The sequence below is a fragment of the Aulonocara stuartgranti genome (assembly GCF_965226115.1).
Source record: "Aulonocara stuartgranti genome assembly, chromosome: 10".
Taxonomy (NCBI): Eukaryota; Metazoa; Chordata; class Actinopteri; order Cichliformes; family Cichlidae; genus Aulonocara; species Aulonocara stuartgranti.
In genome coordinates this window covers 3,260,762-3,283,092 of record NC_138946.1, presented here as the reverse complement: position 1 = coordinate 3,283,092, position 22,331 = coordinate 3,260,762, and the positions used below count along the sequence as shown (strand labels likewise).

Here is a 22,331-nt window from a genome sequence, read left to right as displayed (position 1 = left end):
TTATGAATGTTGGTGCTGCATAGTCTGGTTTGTACACCAGGGGGTGCTTTAGAACTTCTCTGTTTGCAACAGGTGCTTGGAACATTACAAACACAACAATCAGCTGATCCGAGCAGAATTTGTGTAAATAGTTATCTATGACTTGGTATTGGTATCAGTCGGGCTCTCGTACAAATATGCATATTCACAAAATTCAATAATTTTATATCATTATAACGCAATAATAAATAAATGTATCAACGTTAGTAGGCCAGGAACAAATAAAATCGTCATATAAATCATTAGATTATGACAGATTAAAAAAGAAAAAAGTACATTTTGTTCTTAATCAGGGATCAAAGCAGTCGCTGACCGTCAGTGTATTAGTTAAACGCGCTTGTACAGAGGAGAAGGGAAATTTCCGAGCAGCGCCTGAACGCAGCATTTTTTCTGCGTCTGGGAACAAAAACATCAGAGCGGCTCGGTCACATGTAGCGCGCACAGCCGCAGCACGAGCGCGGAGCCGCGAGGAACGAGGAAGTCAGTCGAGCCGTCGGCGTCCAGGAACAAGCAGCAGCGGTGTGTCCGGCTCCCGTTCCCGGCTCCCTCCGCCACCTCACCCGCCACCTATGGTTCTCCTCCGGCACATCTCCATCGCCCTGACCGCCGCCGTGGCTGCCCTCGGCTCCGCGCTCTTCATCGCGCTGAACTACTTCTACAAGAGGCGGTTATGGTCCCCGCAGGCGGAGTACTGCACCATCAAAGAGGTGGGAGGGCAGGTTATTCACTCAACACTCAGAGTTTGGTAATTTTAGACGTTTAATCGATTTAATTTAAATTAAATTTAAATTGAGCTGAACTGTTTAACTTGGTGAGGAGCGCGTTCAGGGACCTCTGACTGAGGCGAGGAGACGCTGCAGAGTCATTAGAGCTGCTGGAGATGTGCTGATGCTTGGTGGAGATGTGCCGGTGGCATTATGAGAAAACAGAAAGATGTGATGAAGAAGAAGAAAAGAAGGAGGTGGTGCTGATAATGAAGCCGTTACTGATAATTAATGATGATGATGATGATGAAGGTGGTGGTGATGAAGGTGGGAGAATGTAGTGAGCATGATTTGAAGACTTTGATGTATTGCACTTTATTTTATATTAACAGGACAGCATTGTGTAACGTGACAGCTCCAGAGGTGTATTGATCCCCCCCCGGTGGGTGGTTGAACTGTAGGTCAAAAGCCCCGCCCCCTCCACATTAGTAACCATGGACACCAGTGATATTTAAGACATGGGCGTCACCCACCCTTGACTGAAGGAAGCTGTTCTACTTCCTGTTAATCCCACTGTACAGAAATCGGGTGCAGTTATGACAGAGCTTCAGCAGGGGGCACTCGTGAGCTTCTCCTCATTAATTATAACGTTACGGTAGCTACAGCGATATTTTATCTGTGGTGTTTTAATGTATTAGTAAATGAGACAAACCATCCAAAGATGGTGTTTAGGTCTTAAAGTGGGTGTCTATGGGACCTCAAGTGGCCATTTGAGGAACTGCAGGTTCGGACACTTCCATGCTAGCTTAATTTTTTTAGATGTCAAATAGAAAAGCACGCTGAATTAATTTCTTCTCAGACACGTTTGTTTTCTGATCAGCTTTTTTAACGTCCTCATGACCGACGGCTTCTCCAGAAAGAAGCAAAGATTAAGCGATTACATTTGCTGATTGTGTTCTCAGTTTACAGAGTTCTGTTTTACTCAAATCAGAGAAAAAGGCCACCCCAGTGTCTTAAAGACAAAAACCCCCTGAAGTACTCACAGCTTTTCGTGGGTAAATGACTGACTTAATAATTAAAACACTTGCAGATTGTTTCAGCTTTAATTGCTGCTGCTGAAAAGAGAAAAAAGTGGGAAATCATGTTCAAGGTGATGCTGAAGTAGCGAGCTTCCTTGTGGGAATATGATTGTTTATCTCAGCTTCCTGCAGAGAGACAGAAAAACAGAAATGAGGCGGGCAGCGAGCGGACGGTCTTAATGAATGAGTCTTCACAGCTGCAGCCTGAATCTCTTAATAAAATCTATTTGCATGTTTCTAATCTTGTTTCCTCGATTCAATCAGCAGCAGCCTGTAATGGGCTTAGCCTGGTTTATCTGGCTCAGCCCGTCTTCGGGGGATAGTGCCGGCGTCTGCCGGCGGCTCGCCACAGAGGAGATGTAAATGTTTCAGTCTGGGGATTCGTTCCAATCACGTCTCGGGAAAGCGGGGGGGACTAACAGCGTGTTTTTGACCCCAAGGAGTCAAAGCAGGTGGGAGGGCAGGACACGCTCATTTACAGAGCGACAAACACCCACAGGAGCACTTCGTTTTACTCTTTCTTTCGCTATTTTGTTAGGTAGACGATGGTTTCTGAGGCCTTTATCTTTATATTAATCCCACTTTTTCATATCGTCTGTGACTCCGCGGCCTCGTCTCTACAGGCACTTTCGTTGTTGTTAAATGTTGCTGTTGTTCCTCTGAGATTTGCTCTGTGTTGACATTATTAATCGTTTGTGCAGTTCTGCCACATTCGAGAGGTGTTCAGGTACCCGTGACTGCGATGGTCTCCAGACTCCACAGAAATGTCCAGCAGTGAAAATGTGACAAATTTATAAGAATCTAATCTGTTGTGCACGTACAAGACATGTGTTGTCCTTTTGTTGTTAGTTAGCACAACTTTAACTAAACCTAACCAGGGTTGTATTGCCTAAACCTAACCGAGTAGTTTCACAACACAAGCCTAACAGAATAAGTTTCTTTCCTTAAATGTAACATAATAGCAGTTTTCATTATAGGTTCACTACTTAAACATAATTAGTTTCATTATTTAAACCTAACCAACTAGTTTTACTACCTAAACCTAACAGAATTATTTTCTTTACCTTAATGTAACATAAGAGTAGTTTTAATTGTCTAAACTTAAACGTGTAGTTTTAATTAGTTACCTAAAACTATCCAGGGATTTATTGCCCAAACCTAAGTTTTCATTTGTAGTTTCCAAACCATACTGAGTAGTTTTATTCTCAAAGTAAAGCTCATAAGAACATGTCATTTTAGTGTGTAATGCGAGATTAAGGGTAAAAATAATAATACTTGTTGGCCTTGAACGTGAATAATGGGTCCAACAGCCTCCAATTGTGGACGGTATCACCCTTTAAACCAGGAAAACCTCAGTTATGGGAACACGGTCACAAGTATCTCAATGTGGTGCGATTCATGTTAGCGTGAGTTAATGCGTTAGGTTTAATCAGAATCAGAATACTTTATTGATCCCTGGGGGAAATTACTTTTTGTTACAGTGCTCCATTATAAACAAACATTAAGACAAGACAGACAATATGCTAACTAAGAATAGTACAATAGTATTAGTATTTCATACATCGACAGGCGTGTGTGCTCACTCTCTGCTTTGTGTCAGGGTGCAGTGGTACGGGAGTTTCATCTAGTCTTAAAATATCGCAGCATCATAAGTAGGGCTGCCACAAACGATTATTTTGATAGTCGACTAGTCACCGATTATTTTTGCGATCAGTCGACTAATCAGATCATCATCCATTAGACGTAAAACTACAGCTTATTGCACCAGCAGCATCTGCTCTTATATAACTATCATTAGCTTACAGCTTTAAGTGTTTAAGGTATGTGCTAACTAAAAATAAAGACAAGATGATAGTTTATTAAATTTTAATGAAATTTGCAGATTGTTTCGGTGAAGTTTAATAAACTCCTTGCTATCTAAAATATAACAGGACACCGGAGTATATTCTGGAGCATCTCACACTTCTGATAATCAGCTGTCTGCTTGACGTTTATTCAGCTGTGTAAAAACTATAACTTTAATCTCAGCCAAACTGATTTACTCAGGAACAAATAAAATACTAAAAAAAAAGCCAAACAACAACATTTTTAAGTTCTCTAAGTGACTCATATATCATGTTTAACCTGAGTAGCGAAAGACGGCGGTGGGTTTGAAAACAATTTGCCGGGAGTCCGGTGTTCTCACGGCGCTAGTGAGCCTAGCCCCCGGCTCGCTAACGAGCTAGTGGGTAACAGACGTCTCCGAAAACGTCGGAGCGCTTTTGAAAATATGCGGTGTCTTGATAAACTGAGCAGATATTTGAGGTTTACACAGCTACATTCTCGCCTGAAAATATGTTAAACGTTTATTTTGTGACCCAGAAAGAATAATAAGAGTAATATTAAAACTAACTAGCTGCCGCCATTGTTGGAAACTGCGCTGGGCCGCGCTATGAATTCTGGGACACAGCTGCTTCTTCTTCTTCTTCTTCTTCTTCTTCTTCTTCGGGGTTTAACGGTAGCTGGCATCCTTGTACATGCAGTGCTGCCATCTTCTGTTTCAGTCCGTTATTACACTCTTAAATCCTTTTTTTTTTTTTTTTTTTTTTTTTTTCTTAAATGACATCAGAAACAGCAGTATGCGACATTACGTGATGGCAGAGCTTCAGTTCATCCTTTGTCATTTTTTTTATTTTTTTTTTTTATAAATAGGACAGGGGGAATGAATGAGAGAAAGAGGGGGAGAGAAAGAAAGAAAACCAAAGGGGAGAAGAGACGGTGAGAGGGGGGGGGGAAGAGAGAGAAAAAAAAAAAAGAACTCCTGGGTCACCTGTATGGAGAAAAAAAACAAAAAACAAAAAAAACAAACAGAGGAGACAGCAAACAACAAAGAGCAACATAATAATAGAGAAAACAAACCACCATCACAATAAACTAGCTAGTCATAGATATCAATATTTACTAAATAATAAACGATATTGTGCAGCACGCAAGATAGACAGCGCACAGTGTGCTTTGAGGCACCAGCCAAGAAAGCTTTAATCCGCGTCTGTGAATACCCATGTGTGCATACCTGTGTGGATCAGCATGCTTGCATTCCAAAGGTTTCTCCATGTAATGATCTGCTAGGGAGTGTGGGGGGGCCACAGCCCCGTCCTCCAGGGTGTGAAGCGGGTATGGAGGAGATCAAAACTCCAGACATCCAGAGGCCCCCAGAACACAAGAGACCATGGAAGACCAACAGAGGGGCAGCCGCGCCACTGTTCCAGTAAGAGCTGAGGAGAGTCCCAGATGAGGGCTCGCCCAGCAGCCGCGGAGCAGAAGTCAGGGGGAGTTGCAGTGACGCGCCCGTGAGCTCCGCCGGCCCCCAGCTGTGCCTGAGTGACCGAGCCCCAGGCCCCAGGCCCCGACAAGCGGCCGCCAAGGAGTGAGCCGGTGTGTACCCGGACGCCCACCCCCAGACACAAAGAACCACCAACGCACCGACACCTGAGGGAGTCCGCCACCGGCAGGGGAAGTGGTGGTGGGTGGAGATAGGCCTCCAAACCTTGGAGGGCCTGAGGTGTTCCCAGAGAGGTGGCGTCTGATACCCAACCTGACATATAGACACAGACATACAGGCACACACAGATACAAACATCCATTCTCACCCTCATGCTCTCATATGCACTTACTCCACACTCAACCAACGTGGAGACAGACATAAAGAGACGCTGTACACACAATCACACTCCCCAAGCGTACTCTACAAACCGGGTCTAGGTACCCTTGCCCCTGGAGGGGGGAATTGCACCCAGACCCAGGTGGTGTTACCCTTTTCCCTGCGGTGGGGAGAGGCAGACCACCCCGACTCCGCAGCAGCAGGGAGGCCCCACACCCCAGACCGCAGTCGGACGGCCAACTCCTCCCACTAGCCCTCCCGCTCCAGCAGGCCGCAAAGAATGGGAGTGGGAGAAGACTCCAAACCTCCCTCCACCCGCTCATTGTAGTGTTGATGCATGTGTGTTCTAAGGTGCAATTAAAACCCAGGAGGGCATGGAGCTACCTGCCAGAGAGCAGCAGGTAAGCGCATGGTCCCTCCTGATAGCCCTCAATGTCTACGTGTATTTAAAATTGAGAGGTGGGCAACGACGTCAGGGGTGAGGTGTACACCCTGATGGTAATTTGGACTCCGTGATTGTGCCCACCCCCAAGATCCTATATGTATGTGTAATGAGAGTGTGAATAATGTGAATGTCTAAGTTGTGGGATAAAATTGAGGCAGAGGCAGCCAGAAGGGGACGGGGGGGGGGGGGGGGGGGGGGGGTAGCCTCCTCTGCACCCTGGTGACATACCCCCACTCCAAGGCCCTGCATGTGTGGGTGGTTGTGGAGGAGCGGGAAGAGGGAGGCAGCTGGAGATGGGGAGGGAAGGAAGGGAGGGGCAGGTAACCCCTCCCTGGGGCCAGCTCCCCCGCTGACCCCAGTAGGCACTCCCACCCTCCGCGACCCACCAGGGAAGGGGGGCCCAGGCCCATCAGACCGGGGCCCAGTGCAGTAGCGCCCCCCGGCTCCACAGAGCCCTGGACAGTCCACCCAACCCCACCACAGAGAAAACTGCACCCACCCCACCATCCACACATCTTCCAGACTACATAAGACGGTAAACGCCCAGGCTGAGATCTTCCTCCACCTCTCCTGTATCTCCCCCTCCTGCAGAGAGTTCCTGAAGAGAAGAAAGCTCCTGCAAGATGTGACCATCCCCCCCACCAGTTGAAGAGCCCCCCAGGCGGCTCGACGCACCGGCGGCACCCTGCTCCAGGGCCGGGCCCCCATGCACCCACCCGCCCACAACCCCGGCAGCACACCAACCAGGACCCAAGCCCCCGAGGCCCGGCCCGGGCCCCAGCCCAGAGACGGAGCGCCCCCAGAACCTCACGCCCATCCCGGACCCACCCAGGGGCAGCCAGGTTGCCAGGTCAGTAACCCACGTCCGTCAGCACAGACCCTCCCCTAGCCCCGCTGCACGCAGCCGCGAGGAAACAGTCACCTGAGAGCCAACAGAGCCCCCAACCGGACATGACCGCTACCCCGGGTTGAGCCCCCCAAGGAAGATGCCTCCGGGGAACCCCCCGACGCCCTAAGCCTGTCCCTACCCCCTCACCAATCACAACAGTGAAGGCGGGACCAAACTATGACCCCCCACCCCCACTAGGTGATGGAGCTGATAAAAGGAGTCCAGAGCAATTGATCTGATGTGGTGGCAGAGGCTGTGTCAAGACTAATGTAATCTAATAGATAATTTCTATATTGGTTAGAATTAAGATTATTTTTATTTTTCCAGTTCATGAGGACTGTTTTCTTGGCTATGCATAGGGCAGTGAAGATCATATGGGCTATATTCTTTTCTGAAGTGACATTATCTAAGCTGCCCAACAAACACACTAAGGGGGAAGTTGGAATGTTACATTTCAGACACTTTGATAAGTCTTCACATATCTCGCGCCAAAACTTTTGCACTGGTGGACAGAACCAAAGAGCGTGGATGTAATTGTCTGGTGTATTGCCTTGACAGTGTGAGCAGTTGTTGGAAGATGTAAAGCCCATCTTGAACATCCGATGACCTGTATAGTGCACTCTATGAAGTACACTCTTAAATCCTGCTACTTATTCCTGCGTCTTTTGGGATCTTACAAAGCTTCAAACGACGCGTCGACTATTAAATCAGTCGTCGACGATTTTGATAGTCGACGTAATCGTGACTAGTCGACAAATCGTGGCAGCCCTAATCATAAGTCAGAGGTGTCAAATTCAGGTTCAGCGAGGGCCAAGCTGGGAAATGAGATCCTCACCGCGGCCCAGATAAAAGGTCTACAGGCACGATTTCACTGCAAATGTAACGTCTCAACGGCGTTTTCATACAGCTTGGTGAGGATGAAGCCCGCAGCCAGTCCACATCGAGTATTTTAGCCTGTGTGACATTTAGTCCAGGAATATAATATATTCTCACTGCAGTTCCAGAGGAGGGCTGCAGACAGTCAGCTCCCAGCAGTCTGTTTCACAGACCTTTATCCGACAGCCTCTGCTCGTTTGTGGCCTTTAATAAAACCAGAAATGTCCTGAGGTAAATGCAAAGTTTTCGATCTTGACTTTTGTCCTTGAACGTACTTCCACAGGTCTCACAGAGCCCGTGTCAGGAAGTGAGCCTGTACTATAAGATAAATACAAGTAAAGCTCGGCCTTACAGCTCCATCACTGAAACGGGGCTGATTACACATGTTGTGGCGTAGCTGCGTTCTTCTCTCTGAAACCTCCGTTCACCGCTGGTGACCCCACATCGTCGTTGCTGTGTAGCTTCAAACATCACCGTGAAGACTGTGTGGTTTGAGAACGGGAATTCTCTCACGGTAATGGGTATAAGCTCAGTGACGACGCAAGATGCTCCGCCTTCCTTCTCGGCTGAAATCATCTCTCTCCCAGTTTGTTGCTTTTTGGCTCGAAGATGCTGTGAATCGGGTCACAGGCTTTCACCATGAAGCTGCAGTTTTTTTAGGAAGTACATGTCAAAGAGGTTAAAACCAAAACCAGCTCTCACTGACTTTATTAACACGTCAGTCAGGAAGTACTCAGTGAATCACAGGCTGGCTCTCTAACCAAAACTTCTGGTTATCTTTGGACTCTCGACTTCTGGGCGTTGATAAAGCTGCTGTTGATCAGATAGTGTCCGCAGAGAGCCTTCCTGTCACTTCCTGTTATTCCAGGCGAAGCTCAGACTTGAGTTTGACTTCCATTTCCTGGGAAGGAGGAAGCATTTTTAACCCTCAGTCGATGCTTGATGGTACTCGATCGTGTCTTTTTGCCGCAAGTTGAAGCTTGTTATTCGTAGTCTGGCTGCAGTGAAATCACTGAAGTAGATGCGAGAGAGAGAGGAAGTCACATGTAATCACAGGAGAAGTCGTGGAACACGAGCGGCCGACGGCATGTGGCATCGTTAGAGGATGATAGCTCCTTTTGCCTCCTCTCTGAGTAAACCGCAGCTGTACACTTGCTATTCAGAGCTGCAGGCGAGCTGGCTTTACCGCTCCCTCGGCTGGAAGCTGCTGCGTTGCTGAGCGTCTGCTTGGGTGGAGTGTCCTTGAGAGAGACGTTAAACCTCTGTCAGATCCAGCAGCGCTGATCTGCAGCCGAGCCGGGACTCTTTAACCTCCCCGCGGGGCAGCAAAGCAAAAGAAATCGATTCAGTATCACCAGTTTTTATGAGAAATGTCTAAGATAAGATAAGATAAGATAGAACTTTATTAATCCCTCGGGTGGGTTCCTCTGGGAAATTCGACTTCCAAAAAGCACAGCAACGACCGAAGTTACAGTTACAGAATTGTTATATATATATATATATATATATATATATATACACACACACACACACACACACACACACACACACACACACACACACACACACACATATATATAAATACAGAGACAAATATAAATAAAATATACAAAGGGGATAAATAGAATAAATAGGAATAAAAATAAAAATACAAGTGAATTGCACATTTCAAGTATTGAGTCTATTGCACTGTTGACTATTTACAAAAAGTATTGCACAAAAGGTATTGTACAGTGAGGTGAAGAGGCACTACAGCTTAGTTGTTCCCCCCTCCTTTGTCCTCCTGTTTCCCCTCCCTCTCCCCTCCAGAGAGGAGTTAAACAGTCTGATGGCGTGTGGGACAAAGGAGTTTTTAAGTCTGTTCTTGTCTTGGGGAGAAGCAACCTGTCACTGAACAGACTCTTCTGGTTGTTTATGGCCGTGTGCAGAGGATGCCCAGCATTGTTCATAATGTCCATCAGTTTCTTTAATGTCCTTTTCTCTGCCACTGTCACTGTCTGAAGCAACAAGAAAAAGTTTAAAGAGAAAGTTACAGAGGGAACAGGAGACGATTGAATTGCTGGTTTCACTTAAAGTCATTTTAGATCATTTGAATACGCCTGCAGTCCAGGTAGGAGCCAATCAGACGATGGAGATGGATGCACGGCGCGCCCTGTTAGGAGCAGGGGTGGCTCTGCAGCCTCAGCAGCTACAGTGAGGCTTCTGCGCTGTCAGGGTTTGAGGTTGATCTCCCAGTGGGCCGACTCAGCCAGAAAAACACGGAGGCGAGCTTCAGAGCTTCAGAGCGGCCTTGTTTATCTGCTGCTGCATTTATCCGGCAGCACCAGGCGGCGATTACAGCCAGAAAGACGTCAGAAGAAACGCAATCCATCATCAAAATATCCCAGACTCTTCATCTGGCCTGTTTCTGCAGTGCTTGCTGGGTAATTATGAGGTGGTTTCATCTGTTAGGGAATCAAATTAACTGATTCTGAAGGAGTAATTTTAGCGCTTGATGATCCATCAGCAAAGTGGTATTTTTAATAGGAAGCTGACACATCTGCACTCTAAAAGGGCTGATATGAATTGGTAATTAACCTCTACAGAGCTGCAGCTGCACATCAGCACACGGCATGAATAAAGACCAACCTTGTGTGACTTTTAAAAAGGAGATGACTGACGTGTGAGGGATCTCAGAGGGGCCGTGACGTCCCCGAGCCTCTCAGGCGCTTTCAGAGCGCGTCGACGTTTGAAGCCTTCTCTGAGACTCGCGTTTCTTTATTCCTGCACACGCAGAAGGCTCGCTGAGACAAATCTGCCCTGAAATAAAAGTAATAAAAGGATGCCTGCTCTTTCATTAAAGTATAATATCACGAGCGGTGCCCCTTGAGGTTTGCAGAAGCTGATTCATATTCCTGCACATTATGAGGAGTCTTCAGTGCCAAATTCCCAAAAGTCTAATGCATTCAGTTTGATTTGAAGAGGCGACCCGGTGTGAAAAAACACAAACATCAAGTTAAAATACCTGCTTCTAGCTGAAAGGCAGAAGAGTCGGGTATTCGGTTTGATCCAACCAGAGCTGTGCGAACATCCTTTCATTACTAGGTAATCTGCTTTTGCAGTTTGGCTTTGTCCTTTATTAGGTCCCTGCAGCCAAGGTGAGGTTCTTGAAATGTCCAGAATGGTGAATTTAAAAAATGTGACAATAAGACAAACACGTGTCTGGGCTGTGTCATATTACAGGTGGCCCTGAAAAACATGCTCACCAGCTATTTTTGGACTCTTGACTTTCAGTATCTCAGTGTCTGTTAATCAATTCTAAACTCAAAGACTCACTCCGAGCAGAGAGCCTTTTCTGCTGTACTGAAACTGGCAGCAATTTAGCGAATAGAGCTGAATTATTTCCACCTGTTTCTAGGAGGCAAAAAGCCGGCGTTGTTACCCATATGGAAAAGATATTTATAAATCTTATAAAGTTTTTATCTGTCTTGTGTGAAACTTGTATGAAAATCATACAAGAGTGAAAACACATATAAGATCCCTTGAAAAATTATATAATGAAACTTGTATGTTTTGTATACATACTAAAAAATATATATGAAAGTAATGAGAAAGTGGCCACTTTCATGAGTAAATCATAGAAGTTTTTACTATTTCTTTTCCATATGGGTAGTTTAAACTTAAATTCTAGTGCGTGTGAAATAAGATGCAAACCAATTGACCCAAACAGTAAACAGATGTTAGAAGTTAAAGCTCGACAGAAACATCCTTCCTTGTTGAAAAGCAGCTCGTCGCGGTGTTTGAAGGTAGAGCCAGACCAGTTTATCCGTTCAGCTGTTTGTATGTATCTGCATTTGTAACGGCCGGTACATGATTACACTCTGTCGTAGGCTCGGACAGCTGGAATACTTATTATCGTTAAACTTCTTTAAGTCTGATTGAAGTCTGTTGCCTGGGACACATGCATCGCCTGTAGTAAATACAGGCGGACAGATGGACATCCTCACAGCACTCACTCACTGTCTGACGACAAAATTAACGTCACTGGGACCCAGTGTTGGTCAAGTTACTTGAAAAAAGTAATCAGTAACTAATTACTGATTACTTCCCCAAAAAAGTAATCCCGTTACTTTACTGATTACTTATTTTCAAAAGTAATTAATTACTTAGTTACTTAGTTACTTTTTAAAAACACGATTTACAACCTGAAGAGGTGATAAAGTGATAGATCTTTCAGCCCAATTCTACTTTTTCTGCATAATCATCATACAAAATGTAATCAGATGGAAAAGTCTCTTTTTAAAACTTGTTTTATTAGTTTTAATCTTTTAACTTTATGCATCAAGCAAAACATTTAATTATATGCAACATTCTCTGACTTGAATAAATTAGTTTAACATTTAAACCTATTTTCTGCACATTCCAGCACATAAAATAAAATATTTTTTGTGTTTACACTCAGTCTTTCAAATAGATGCAAGTAAAACACAGCAGAAAATAAATAAAGTCAAAGACTCAGCGGTCCTGTTGCTCTATTTTCACCTGTAAAGCAGGAGTGGGGTAGGCGGAGGTTTACCCTGGTGCAGGTGTGCCGCGGTCAGTGGAAGAATCCGCGAGTTTCTCTGAGTTTCCCATTACGTCGTAGCTACTCGGTGCTTGCTTGGAAGTTTAGGGGTTTTTTTCGTTGTAAAAAGAAGTTTTCTTCCCACGCACAGCGGACGCTAATGTTTTTGTCACTTTTTATGGAATCAAACTCAAAGTAAGGTCAGTACTTCCACGCTTTAAACGCTGCACGCTCATACTCTCTCCGCACTCGATATATGATCCACTGTTGATCTGCACACAGCTGTTGTCAAGAACGTTGCACTCGCCTACGTCACTGTCATGAGACACTCTCGCAAAAAAAAAATCACGGTTTTAGTAACGCAGTAACGCAGCGTTCCTATGGGAAAGTAACGGTAATCTAATTACCGTTTTTGCAATAGTAATCCCTTACTTTACTCGTTACTTGAAAAAAGTAATACCCATCTCTGCTGGGACCTGAGCAGACTTGACCTGGCTTATAGGAGAGACCGGAGAAACACCCTTCAACCATGTTCTGAGTGTTGACTTTGCAGAGATTTTCCACTAGAACAACTGATGTTCACTCCTGGAGGTGATATTTTGTTGTAATGTTCTCCTTGATGTGCGAAGCCCTCCAACCTGGCCCATCACTGTGCATATATTTCCTGTATTTTGATGAACTGCTTGTGGTTTGGTAAGCTCAAAGTGCAACACTAATATTCGAAACCAAAGGCTTCACCCTCACTCTGTGTTGAATAAGTGATGTGTTTAATCTTTGCCTCAACTCAACATTTCCATGCGTTTGCAAACATTAACAGCTCTGCGGTCTGCCTGCAGGAGGAAGAGGAGCGTGGGAAGCGCCAGATCCTGGTACTCGGTCTGGACGGGGCCGGGAAGAGCAGCATGCTACAGGGTTTGACCCCCGGGGATTCAGGGGCTAAGAGAGGCCGGTGCCGGCCCACCCGCGGCTTCAACTTTATGAGTCTCAACGCCCCCGCCTGTCAGCTCGACTTCCTGGAGAGTAAGGCTCCTTTTATCCGTCCTAATCAAACACTGCTCTGTGTGGAGTCTAGCGAGCATTGATGTTTTATCAAACAGCATGAAATGGAGAAATGGAAAGAGCACAACTGTTCAGTTCAGTTGGCCATTTGTTTCATAAAACTGCCTCGAATCAAACAGCTCTGCAGACATGCCGGAGACGCACTGTGGAAAACCGGATTCATAAAATGTTAGCATGAAGTTGTTTTTTTTTTCAGTCACGTTATTCAGCTCCTGCTCAAACTGCACGATTGACTCGCAGGGGTTAGAAGTTCATAGGTCACGATGCAGGTCTCACACTATACGGCCCGATGCTCTGATGCGACCTGAGTGCTCACACTGTGCCTCCATAACATGAAGGTTATAACAGAAAATCTGTCGCTCGCTCTCTGTCTTTCACTCACACAGACACACCACCACCATCAACTTTGCTAAATTGCTAATGAAAAACATGATCAGGCAGCTGTGATTGAGCAGCATGTAAATCCAACTATTTTCACGGTTGTTGTGGTCGTGATAATTTTGTGATGCCACATCGAAAAGGCTCGGATGAGCTTTTCAAAGTTCTACAGTTGTGCCTCCATCGCTTGTGTCCAGATCACACGCTGCACAGCCGTGCTGCTCCGTCTTTTTCACCGACGTTTACGTGTTTGCGCGTGAGCAGTGTGAGCGGCTGCGGCGACACCCTCACGAGCGATTGATGATCGGGAGCTGCTCGAGGTGTTAATCGCTTCTCGTTACCCCACGTATACTACACGACGCACGACGAAGGCCAAAAAACGGTCCGATCACCAAAACGGTCGCACGACTCAAAAATCGGCTCAAAATGGGCCTAAAACCGCACAGTGTGAGCCCAGCATTAGAGCAGCAATGTTTGTTCCCCTCAGAGAAAGAAAAAAAAAGGCTGCAAAAGTACAGGGAGGAATGGGAAAAGGAAAACACCTGGCTGGAAAACGTTAATATGGGCATGTGCAGTGAATATCAGCGCTATGTGGCCAGAAGTGTGATAATATCATTTATTTTGTGTAATAAACAACTGCAAGGATAGATGATTACAACAAATAGATGACTAATACATAAAAGTAATACATAGATGAATAATAATGATGAGTTATGATGCGTAATCATGGGAACAAGCGGGTTTACAAACAGGAGCAGCTGATTAGCATCAGAAAAGCTGAAATAATACCTCAGCTGAAGCCAATTGTACTAAATGCACTAAATGTGCACTGTTACAAGAATATTTTTCATTCTATTGTTTTCTATTATTTTAAGTTAAGCAGGACAGAGTTCTTTTAAAGAAAGATTTACTTATATTCTCAAAAGTTAAGCATGACAGGCTTCTGTTTAAGAAAGAGACCTGTTTTACTGTGTTAATGTTGTCATTTTGAGCTAAAACTAAATGGCTAAATGATCATTTGTTTCCCATGTGTTCATATCACAAAGAATAGAATAGGATTTAAGTAGAACATATCTACTTAAATCAACTTCAAGTCAAATGGTTAAAAAAAAGAGCTAGAAAATTCACCACACTGGGAAGGGTGAAGACAACTGGGTCGCCTGGCCCTGGCCACGAGGTGTCCCTTATTTATTTTTCAGGAAGTTGGCAACCCTATCCATCACTGCCAACACAAAGGCAATCACAAGGCAATCTCTGGCAATGGCTCTTGTTATATTGTTATTTGTTCAGCGACTGAAACGTTCAGTATCAAGGTATCACGAAAGTTGACTGTGACAAAGAAGCCTGGAAAGTGTATTTCTGTTTAATTTCACACTATGGTGGTAAAGTGAGATTGCATTACGTTTGCTGGCAGGATCAATAAATCCATCACATTAGTGCTCCACAGCACTAATAATAACCTGAATGACTTCTCTTTGCATTCAGCCAACATGCGTGGTCAGCCGTGATTGGCCGATGTATTTAGAGGAATGTGTCACGCTCACTGATCTGAACACTGCTATCGGTGGGCGCCACTAATCTTTTTCTCATCCGCGAAAGTAAGAAGAGCTCACGCCGCCACCCACACAGCACAATACTTCAGCGGGTCTGTGCATTAAATGTCTCAAGTGTCTTTGTGTCGGTGACGTTGACTCAGAGGCATGCTGACAGGTGAGACGCAGTACGATGCACGGATCTCTTTATGGAGTCCTCGGGGGAATTATAAATAAAAGAACTAACACCAGATCAGATGGAGAAGTAGTTTTAGGCTTTGAGCTGATGATGAGATTTGGTTTTGTGTAAAAGGGAAGTGAAACTGTCAGTGGTGAGGCCCTAAATCCTCAGCTTTTTCCTTCAGCATGGCATGTCCACTTTACAAGCTTTGATAAACAAATTGTGTTGCCATGTGCTGGAATTTAATCACTTAAAAAATAGTGTCCGATCAGAGGTAACAAAGGCAAAGAAGCAAAGGAACGAAGAAACGGAGAAGACGGGGCAGGCGGAAAATATGAGAGAGCAGACGAAGAAATGAAGTAAAAGCACAGGAAATGAGATTATCCAAAACAAACAGGGATGATAAAGGCAAGAAGAAGACAGAGGAAGGCGAAGGCATGGAAACTCTGGGGAGACTGAAAGAAGAATAAAATCAAAACAAACATCACAAAAACCCGAGACCGCGATACAGATACAGCGGTCTGTGATACACGTATAACAGATATATAGCTTTGAGAAGCTGGTCCGCAGACACATCACAGCAGCCCTGCCCCGCAGCCTGGATCCACACCAGTTTGCCTACAGAGCAAACCGATCCACGGAAGACGCTGTAGCCACAGCACTCCATGCTGCATTAACTCACCTGGAAGAGCATGGTAGCTATGTGCGGATGCTCTTCGTGGATTACTGCTCAGCTTTTAACACCATCCTTCCACACAAACTGGTGGCCAAGCTACAAGACCTGGGGCTTCCATACAGCACCTGCATGTGGATCAATAGCTTCCTCTCGGGCTGTAGACAGAGAGTCAGAGTTGGCCATCACACATCCTCAGCCCTGAGTCTCAGCACTGGCTCACCCCAGGGCTGTGTGCTCAGTCCACTGCTCTACTCTCTCTACACACACGACTGCACTCCTCGCCACCACAGCAACATCTTTGTGAAATTTGCAGATGACACCACAGTGGTGGGGCTCATTTCCAAGGGAGACGAGTCTACGTATAGAGACGAGGTGGAGCAGCTGACGTCATGGTGTAAGGCCAATAACCTCCTCCTCAACACTTCAAAAACCAAAGAACTCATAATAGACTTCAGAAGGAAAAAGGCAGAGATCCAACCACTATTCATAAATGGGGACTGTGTAGAAAGGGTGGCAAGCTTCCGCTTCCTGGGAGTCAATATAGAGGAGAACCTTTCCTGGAGTGTGAACACCTCCGAGCTGCTGAAAAAGGCCCAACAGAGACTGTACTTCCTGAGAATTCTCAGGAGGAATAACATCACACAGAGACTGCTGGTGTCCTTCTACAGAGCCACCATTGAGAGTGTTCTAACTTACTGCATATGCATCTGGTACACTAGCTGCACAGGGGCTCAGAGGAAAGCACTCCAAGGGATCATTAACACCGCCCAAAAGATCACTGGCTGCCCTCTCCCCACACTGGAAGTTCTACACAACGCCCACTGTTTTAAAAAGGCCCAAAACATCATAAAAGACACCTCACATCCTGGCCACTCCCTGTTCGAACTGTTGCCCTCAGGCAGACGGTACAGGGCAATCAGAGCAAGGACTAATAGACTCAAACACAGCTGTTATCCAACTGCAATAACACATCTGAATACTACAAAAAAATGTCCATCACGCCACTCTTGTGTTAATCTATGCACGGTCTGAAGCATGTGTGTGGGAATGTATGTGAATGTTTTACTGTTACATCTTATTAGTATTTTAAGTATTCTATCTATTTTATTTATTGAATTTTATTGTTTTATTTATATTTTGATATTGCTAGGGATGATGCAATGATCGGGGACCATTCTTAATTTCGTTGTTCTCATGACAATGACAATAAAGTTTCTGATTCTGATTCTGACATCCCAACATCTGAGGGAAAAAAACCCCAAAATGCTAAAAATTACCAAAATAACCAAAAAGCATTTATGGTTCTTTGCACAGTTGTGTTGTCAGTGGGTTTGTGTTTTATCATTATTACAGTGCTGTCTGCACTATCCACCATTTCCTCGTTCTTCCCCCTAAGCTTGAACTTTACGTTACCCTCGGTCATAAGCGCTGCTATGAGCGCTCATAACGTAGTCGTCATACCGACGGGGACTTTCAGCACCTGTATGGTTTGATGAAAATATTGATGGGTTTTTGTAATGGTACAAAGAGTTTAACGAGCATCACCGCACTGTCAGTATGGTTTTTTTATTCTTAGCTTTGAGCAGCTGTTTGTGAGTCAACATTTGTCCGACAATGTCATTAGAAATGCTAAAAAACCAACTTACCAACTAAATGTGTCAGAGGTCCAGTTAAATTGAATTAGTTCATGACTGGTGGCCGTTAGGACTGTGTTATTAATTTTATTCCAATTGCAATTACAACCTTACCTTCTATTAATTAAAAAAAAATAGATAATTAGGGTAATCCTCTTTTCTAATAGCTAATATTTCCTCTGCACACATCCCTGTTCTTTACTTTTGCTGCCAGATGAATTCCCAAACTAGCCATGGCATGCTCAGTTCATTTCATATATATTTATTTACTAGGTTAAATAATAGTTAAAGTTTTTGGAAATCCATTTAATAAACTCACTATTTTTCTAATGTCTGTGAGTCATTATGTAGATTTTTGACATGAACGAGGAGCCGCAGTGACAGTCAAGGTGAATGTTTGATGGTATTCATGTTCAGACAGTAAATCGGTGCTCTGCTAATTTAAATCAAGCCTAGGTCCACTAATTAGTGTTTATTTTAAAATTTACGCTACCACAGTCTACTTACTGTCCCGTGGACGTGGTGCACGCCTGTGAGAGTGAAGACAGCGGTGCAACAACGGGTCAAAATCTGGATTCAAGTCAAAGTTTTGAGTTGAACTTTGGCTGCGTTAGCAGGCATGAAGCATGCCCACGTGCATCTGTGAGGCTTTAAAGAGGCAAACTTTAAAGACCTTTTGGAGAATAACAGGTTAAAAGGTTCTGTACTTAAACACCAAGTTTTGAACTGAGATATCATGTGACAAGGTATCAACACGACGAATCTGGGTGGGACAGTCGAACTTTGGCTGTAAAATCAGGTGTAAATTCCTCGTCGGCGCTGCTGCACAGAGGCCTGCAGCTGAAGCAGTTAGGTGGGTACAGACACACGCCCACATCATTCACACCTATGTGACTCAGTGTTGACTGCGCGCACACGTGTGGGAGGGTGTTTAATAAGGTGGCCTGTAGAGCAGCAGGACCAGCATCCCTTTGAGATCGCCGTGACAATAAAACACAAGCTGCTCACGCCGCCGAGCGCCGGGTCCGGCCTCCATACTGCATCGGGTAAACAGGTATTTATTGCTGCCACATCACATCAGCTTATAGTACAGCACTCCCCAGTTTCCTAGCAACATTTCCCATTAGGTCCAGCACTAATGAATTCTTGCTACTCTCTTGGATTCAGAGGCAGTTAGGACCTAAAGTCTTACTCGCCGCTGTGAGCAGTGATTCGTTTGGCCGTCGAGCACCACTGGTTCCTGCAGCCGGAGGTCACTTCTGCTGCAGACTTTCCAAACCACTGAAGCTGGAAACTGATTTTCTAGCAAATGTGACCTGTGACTGTGTTTGGTACAAGCAGTGTTGGTACTGAAATGCTGTAGATGGCTGTTTTTATTCTTCTTACTTTGTACTTTACCTTATGAAGGGTTTTTATATTACAATTGGTCTCATTGCTCCAGGTTTAAATCACGCTGCAACAAATACAAGAATCTTGTACATCAGTAGATTTAAAAATGAGATGTGTCCCCGATTACTCTTATTACTCAGTTCCACTCAAAACAATGGAAATAAAAACAAATCAATACTGAGTTGTTTCCTCTGTGATCCCAGAAAGCAGGAAAACCAAATAAAAGGAAAACTTCATGCTCAGGTTGATGGATTACACAACGTAGCTGAGTATTCTGGTTGATTTATAGGTCTTATGGAAACAAATGGAAATCAATGACTGCCTGGGGAGTGCAGAAAAACAGCATTTTCTTACAAATGTAAAACAGATCTACAACTCTTAAGTTTTCTCATTGATTTACTGATGATATGTAAATTAATGGAAGTGAATGGCTGCTTATAACGGTTTAAAAATACAACCAAAGTCTAAAAGTGCACAGGATGCATTTAAGCATAGGAACATGTGAAATACATGTGAATGTGCGTTCATATGTAAAATCTATTAACGTTCTTAATAGATTTTTTAGATCACTAGTCATAAAAACAAGAAACACTCCCTCCCCCCCAGAAATATGTAAAGAAGAAGAAAAAGCAACCCCTAAATTGTTATTTATGAGTGAAAAAACTAACTGAATTCAGGATTTTATATTCAAGTTAGAGCCAGCAAATTATTCAAGCATAACATTCAACCACTAAAACAAAGTTTTCTGTTCAGGAAAGTAAAAAACTGTAATTTACATCTTGACCACAAAATAATGATGTCCTTAATTTTTTCTGCTGTTTTGTAAAACAGCAAATTTGAAAATTCAATAATTTTATTTAAGGATAAAAAAATATTCAGATTAGAGAGTTTTCCCATACTGGTGTATTAACCGTTACTGTACTTTAAAATGACCAACACTGGTAATTAGCTGTGGGATTAAATCACATGGATGGAGTCCAGTGAGGTCTAAACGTTTCAGAGCACAGCTAAATGTTTTCCAAAGCACTGGACATTTGGAGCTACATTTCTAGGCAACGTTTGATGTTTGTTCATTTCTATAGTTTAGTATCAATTTACGTTTATTGATTTAGATAATAATAATGGATTGCATTGATATAGCGCTTTTCGAGAACCTCAAAGCGCTTTACAATTCATTCACACACTGGTGGAGGCAGCTACAGGTGTAGCCACAGCTGCCCTGGGGCAGACTGACAGAAGCGAGGCTGCCATATCGCGCCATCGGCCCCTCTGGCCATCACCAGTAGGCGGTAGGTGAAGTGTCTCGCCCAAGGACACAACGGCCGAGACTGTCCGAGCCGGGGCTCGAACCGGCAACCTTTCGATTACAAGATGAACTGCCAACTCTTGAGCCACGATCGCCCCCAGATTGTACAGAAGTTAATGGAAGTCAGTGGTGGCCTAGTAAGAGTATTTTCACACCTGCACCTTTTAGGCCGTCCAAGTCAAACTCTGGTTCAGCCCAGTTTGGAGGACTCGATCTGGTTTGTTTATGAAGAGAATGTGATCCAACCTCAAACCGACCAAACTACCAGTTGTAAGATAGAAGTTAGAGCTGAAAGCCTTTGGGCTTGACTTGCAGTTCACTCTGTGTGCAAGGAAATCAAAGTGTGAGGAAAAGCTAAAGTTTATAGACTCATCAACTGAATCTGGTCAACGTAACTGAACTACAAGTGTTAAAATGGCCCAAAACTCCAAATTACGCCATTAAAAATGTTACACTTTGATGTTGCTCTATAACCAACCACTGACTTCCATTATTTACTGTGTAAAAATGTGAATGGATTAAACAGCCTAATCAAAATGAATCCTCACATTCCTCAATGTTTAAATCATGATGACTGAGCTGCTGCTGTTTCATGCAGCCAAACTAATCCAAGAAGCCTGCACACATTATAAATGAGATGTGTCCTCAATTATTTATAGTGTCTCTGGAAAAGAACACAAGGAAAGGAAAACAAATAAGAAAAAGTTTCAAGAAGGGGACAAAATATAAAGTTAAACCAAAACCACATCAATACTAATGTATTTCCCCCAAAACTAAGAATAAACTGAGCCTCTGGGCTGCAGGAAAACAAGAAAAACTGAATAAATTCCATGAAATAAAACCCAATTCAGACCCATTAAATGAAGAGAAATCGCTGCTGCACTGTCATATTTTACCCTGAGCCTCTTTAACATATCATGTCTGGAGGCAACAAGATGGAAAAAATGAATCAGACTAATTTGCCCAGGAGCGAACTGTGGATATAAATAATGCCTGAGTGCCGTCTCAGCCTGTTTCATCCCTCGGTGAAAATCAGATTGCATTCAGTCCGGTGCAGATGTGAAATTAATCTGTGGCCAATTTGTTTAAAGTGGGGATGCCAACAGCGCATCTAATTCTGCGTATCGATCTGTCCTTTTATTTAACCGAAAGCCTTCCTCCAGTGAAATGGCCTTGAGCATGGCGGTCAGTCGGGGTGTGTGGGGATACTGTGTTTCTTTGGCTGACAATTGTTTTGTCGTTGTTGTTGTTTTTTGGTTTTTTTGTATTAATCAATGGACAAACAGCCTCCTTTTCTCTGAACGCAGTGTTATGTGTGCTGGTACACACTTAAAAATAAACCCTTTTTATTTTGGGCAAACAGATCCCCTCTAGGGAGCGACAGTAAAACAATGTCTCGTCCTTGTTTGTTAATTATGAGAACTCCTGCTGAGGAGAATCGTGTATCGCTTCAGGAGCTGAATCCTCCACAGATACTGAAGCCTGCAGGCCGGGTGTTGCTCAACAACAACCAGTTTTTATTATGTGTTGTCCAGTAATTTCTAAAGACTAGCCAAGCTTGAAGATCACGTAGAGAAGTCCAAGTCCTGCCAACCGTCTGGTAGATGACTCGCGCACCTCAGGTGGAAAATGAGATCGCCAACGCAGTCAAAAATGTCTGCGGTGTGTTTTCTGTGCTGCAGTTGGTGGTGGTGAGGATCTGCGGCGCTACTGGTCAGATTACCTGAGACGGACTCACGTTCTGGTGTACGTGGTGGACTCGTCTGACAGAAGCCGCCTCCCTTTGGCTAAAGCTGAACTGCACCGCCTCCTGAGGGTGGAGCCCCAGCTGCCTGTGGTCGTCCTGGGAAACAAGCAGGTAAACCATAAAACAGACGTCTTTTTATGTTTTTATCATTTTAAGCAACCGTTGATTTCCATTAATGCTGTGTTGAATAAAAGATAGTAACTTATAAAGTTTT

General features: G+C 44.2%; 1 protein-coding gene across 1 annotated transcript in view; it reads left to right on the top strand.

Moving 5' to 3' along the window:
• The first annotated feature begins 500 nt into the window (after window positions 1-500).
• arl10 (ADP-ribosylation factor-like 10) overlaps window positions 501-22,331 on the top strand; it is a 34,423-nt gene continuing 12,592 nt past the window's right edge. Inside the window, exons 1-3 of the mRNA XM_082549744.1 lie at window positions 501-746; window positions 13,052-13,235; window positions 22,053-22,228. Coding sequence (XP_082405870.1) covers window positions 609-746; window positions 13,052-13,235; window positions 22,053-22,228 — 498 coding nt within the window. The 5' untranslated portion in view covers window positions 501-608. The remainder of the gene's footprint in view (window positions 747-13,051; window positions 13,236-22,052; window positions 22,229-22,331) is intronic.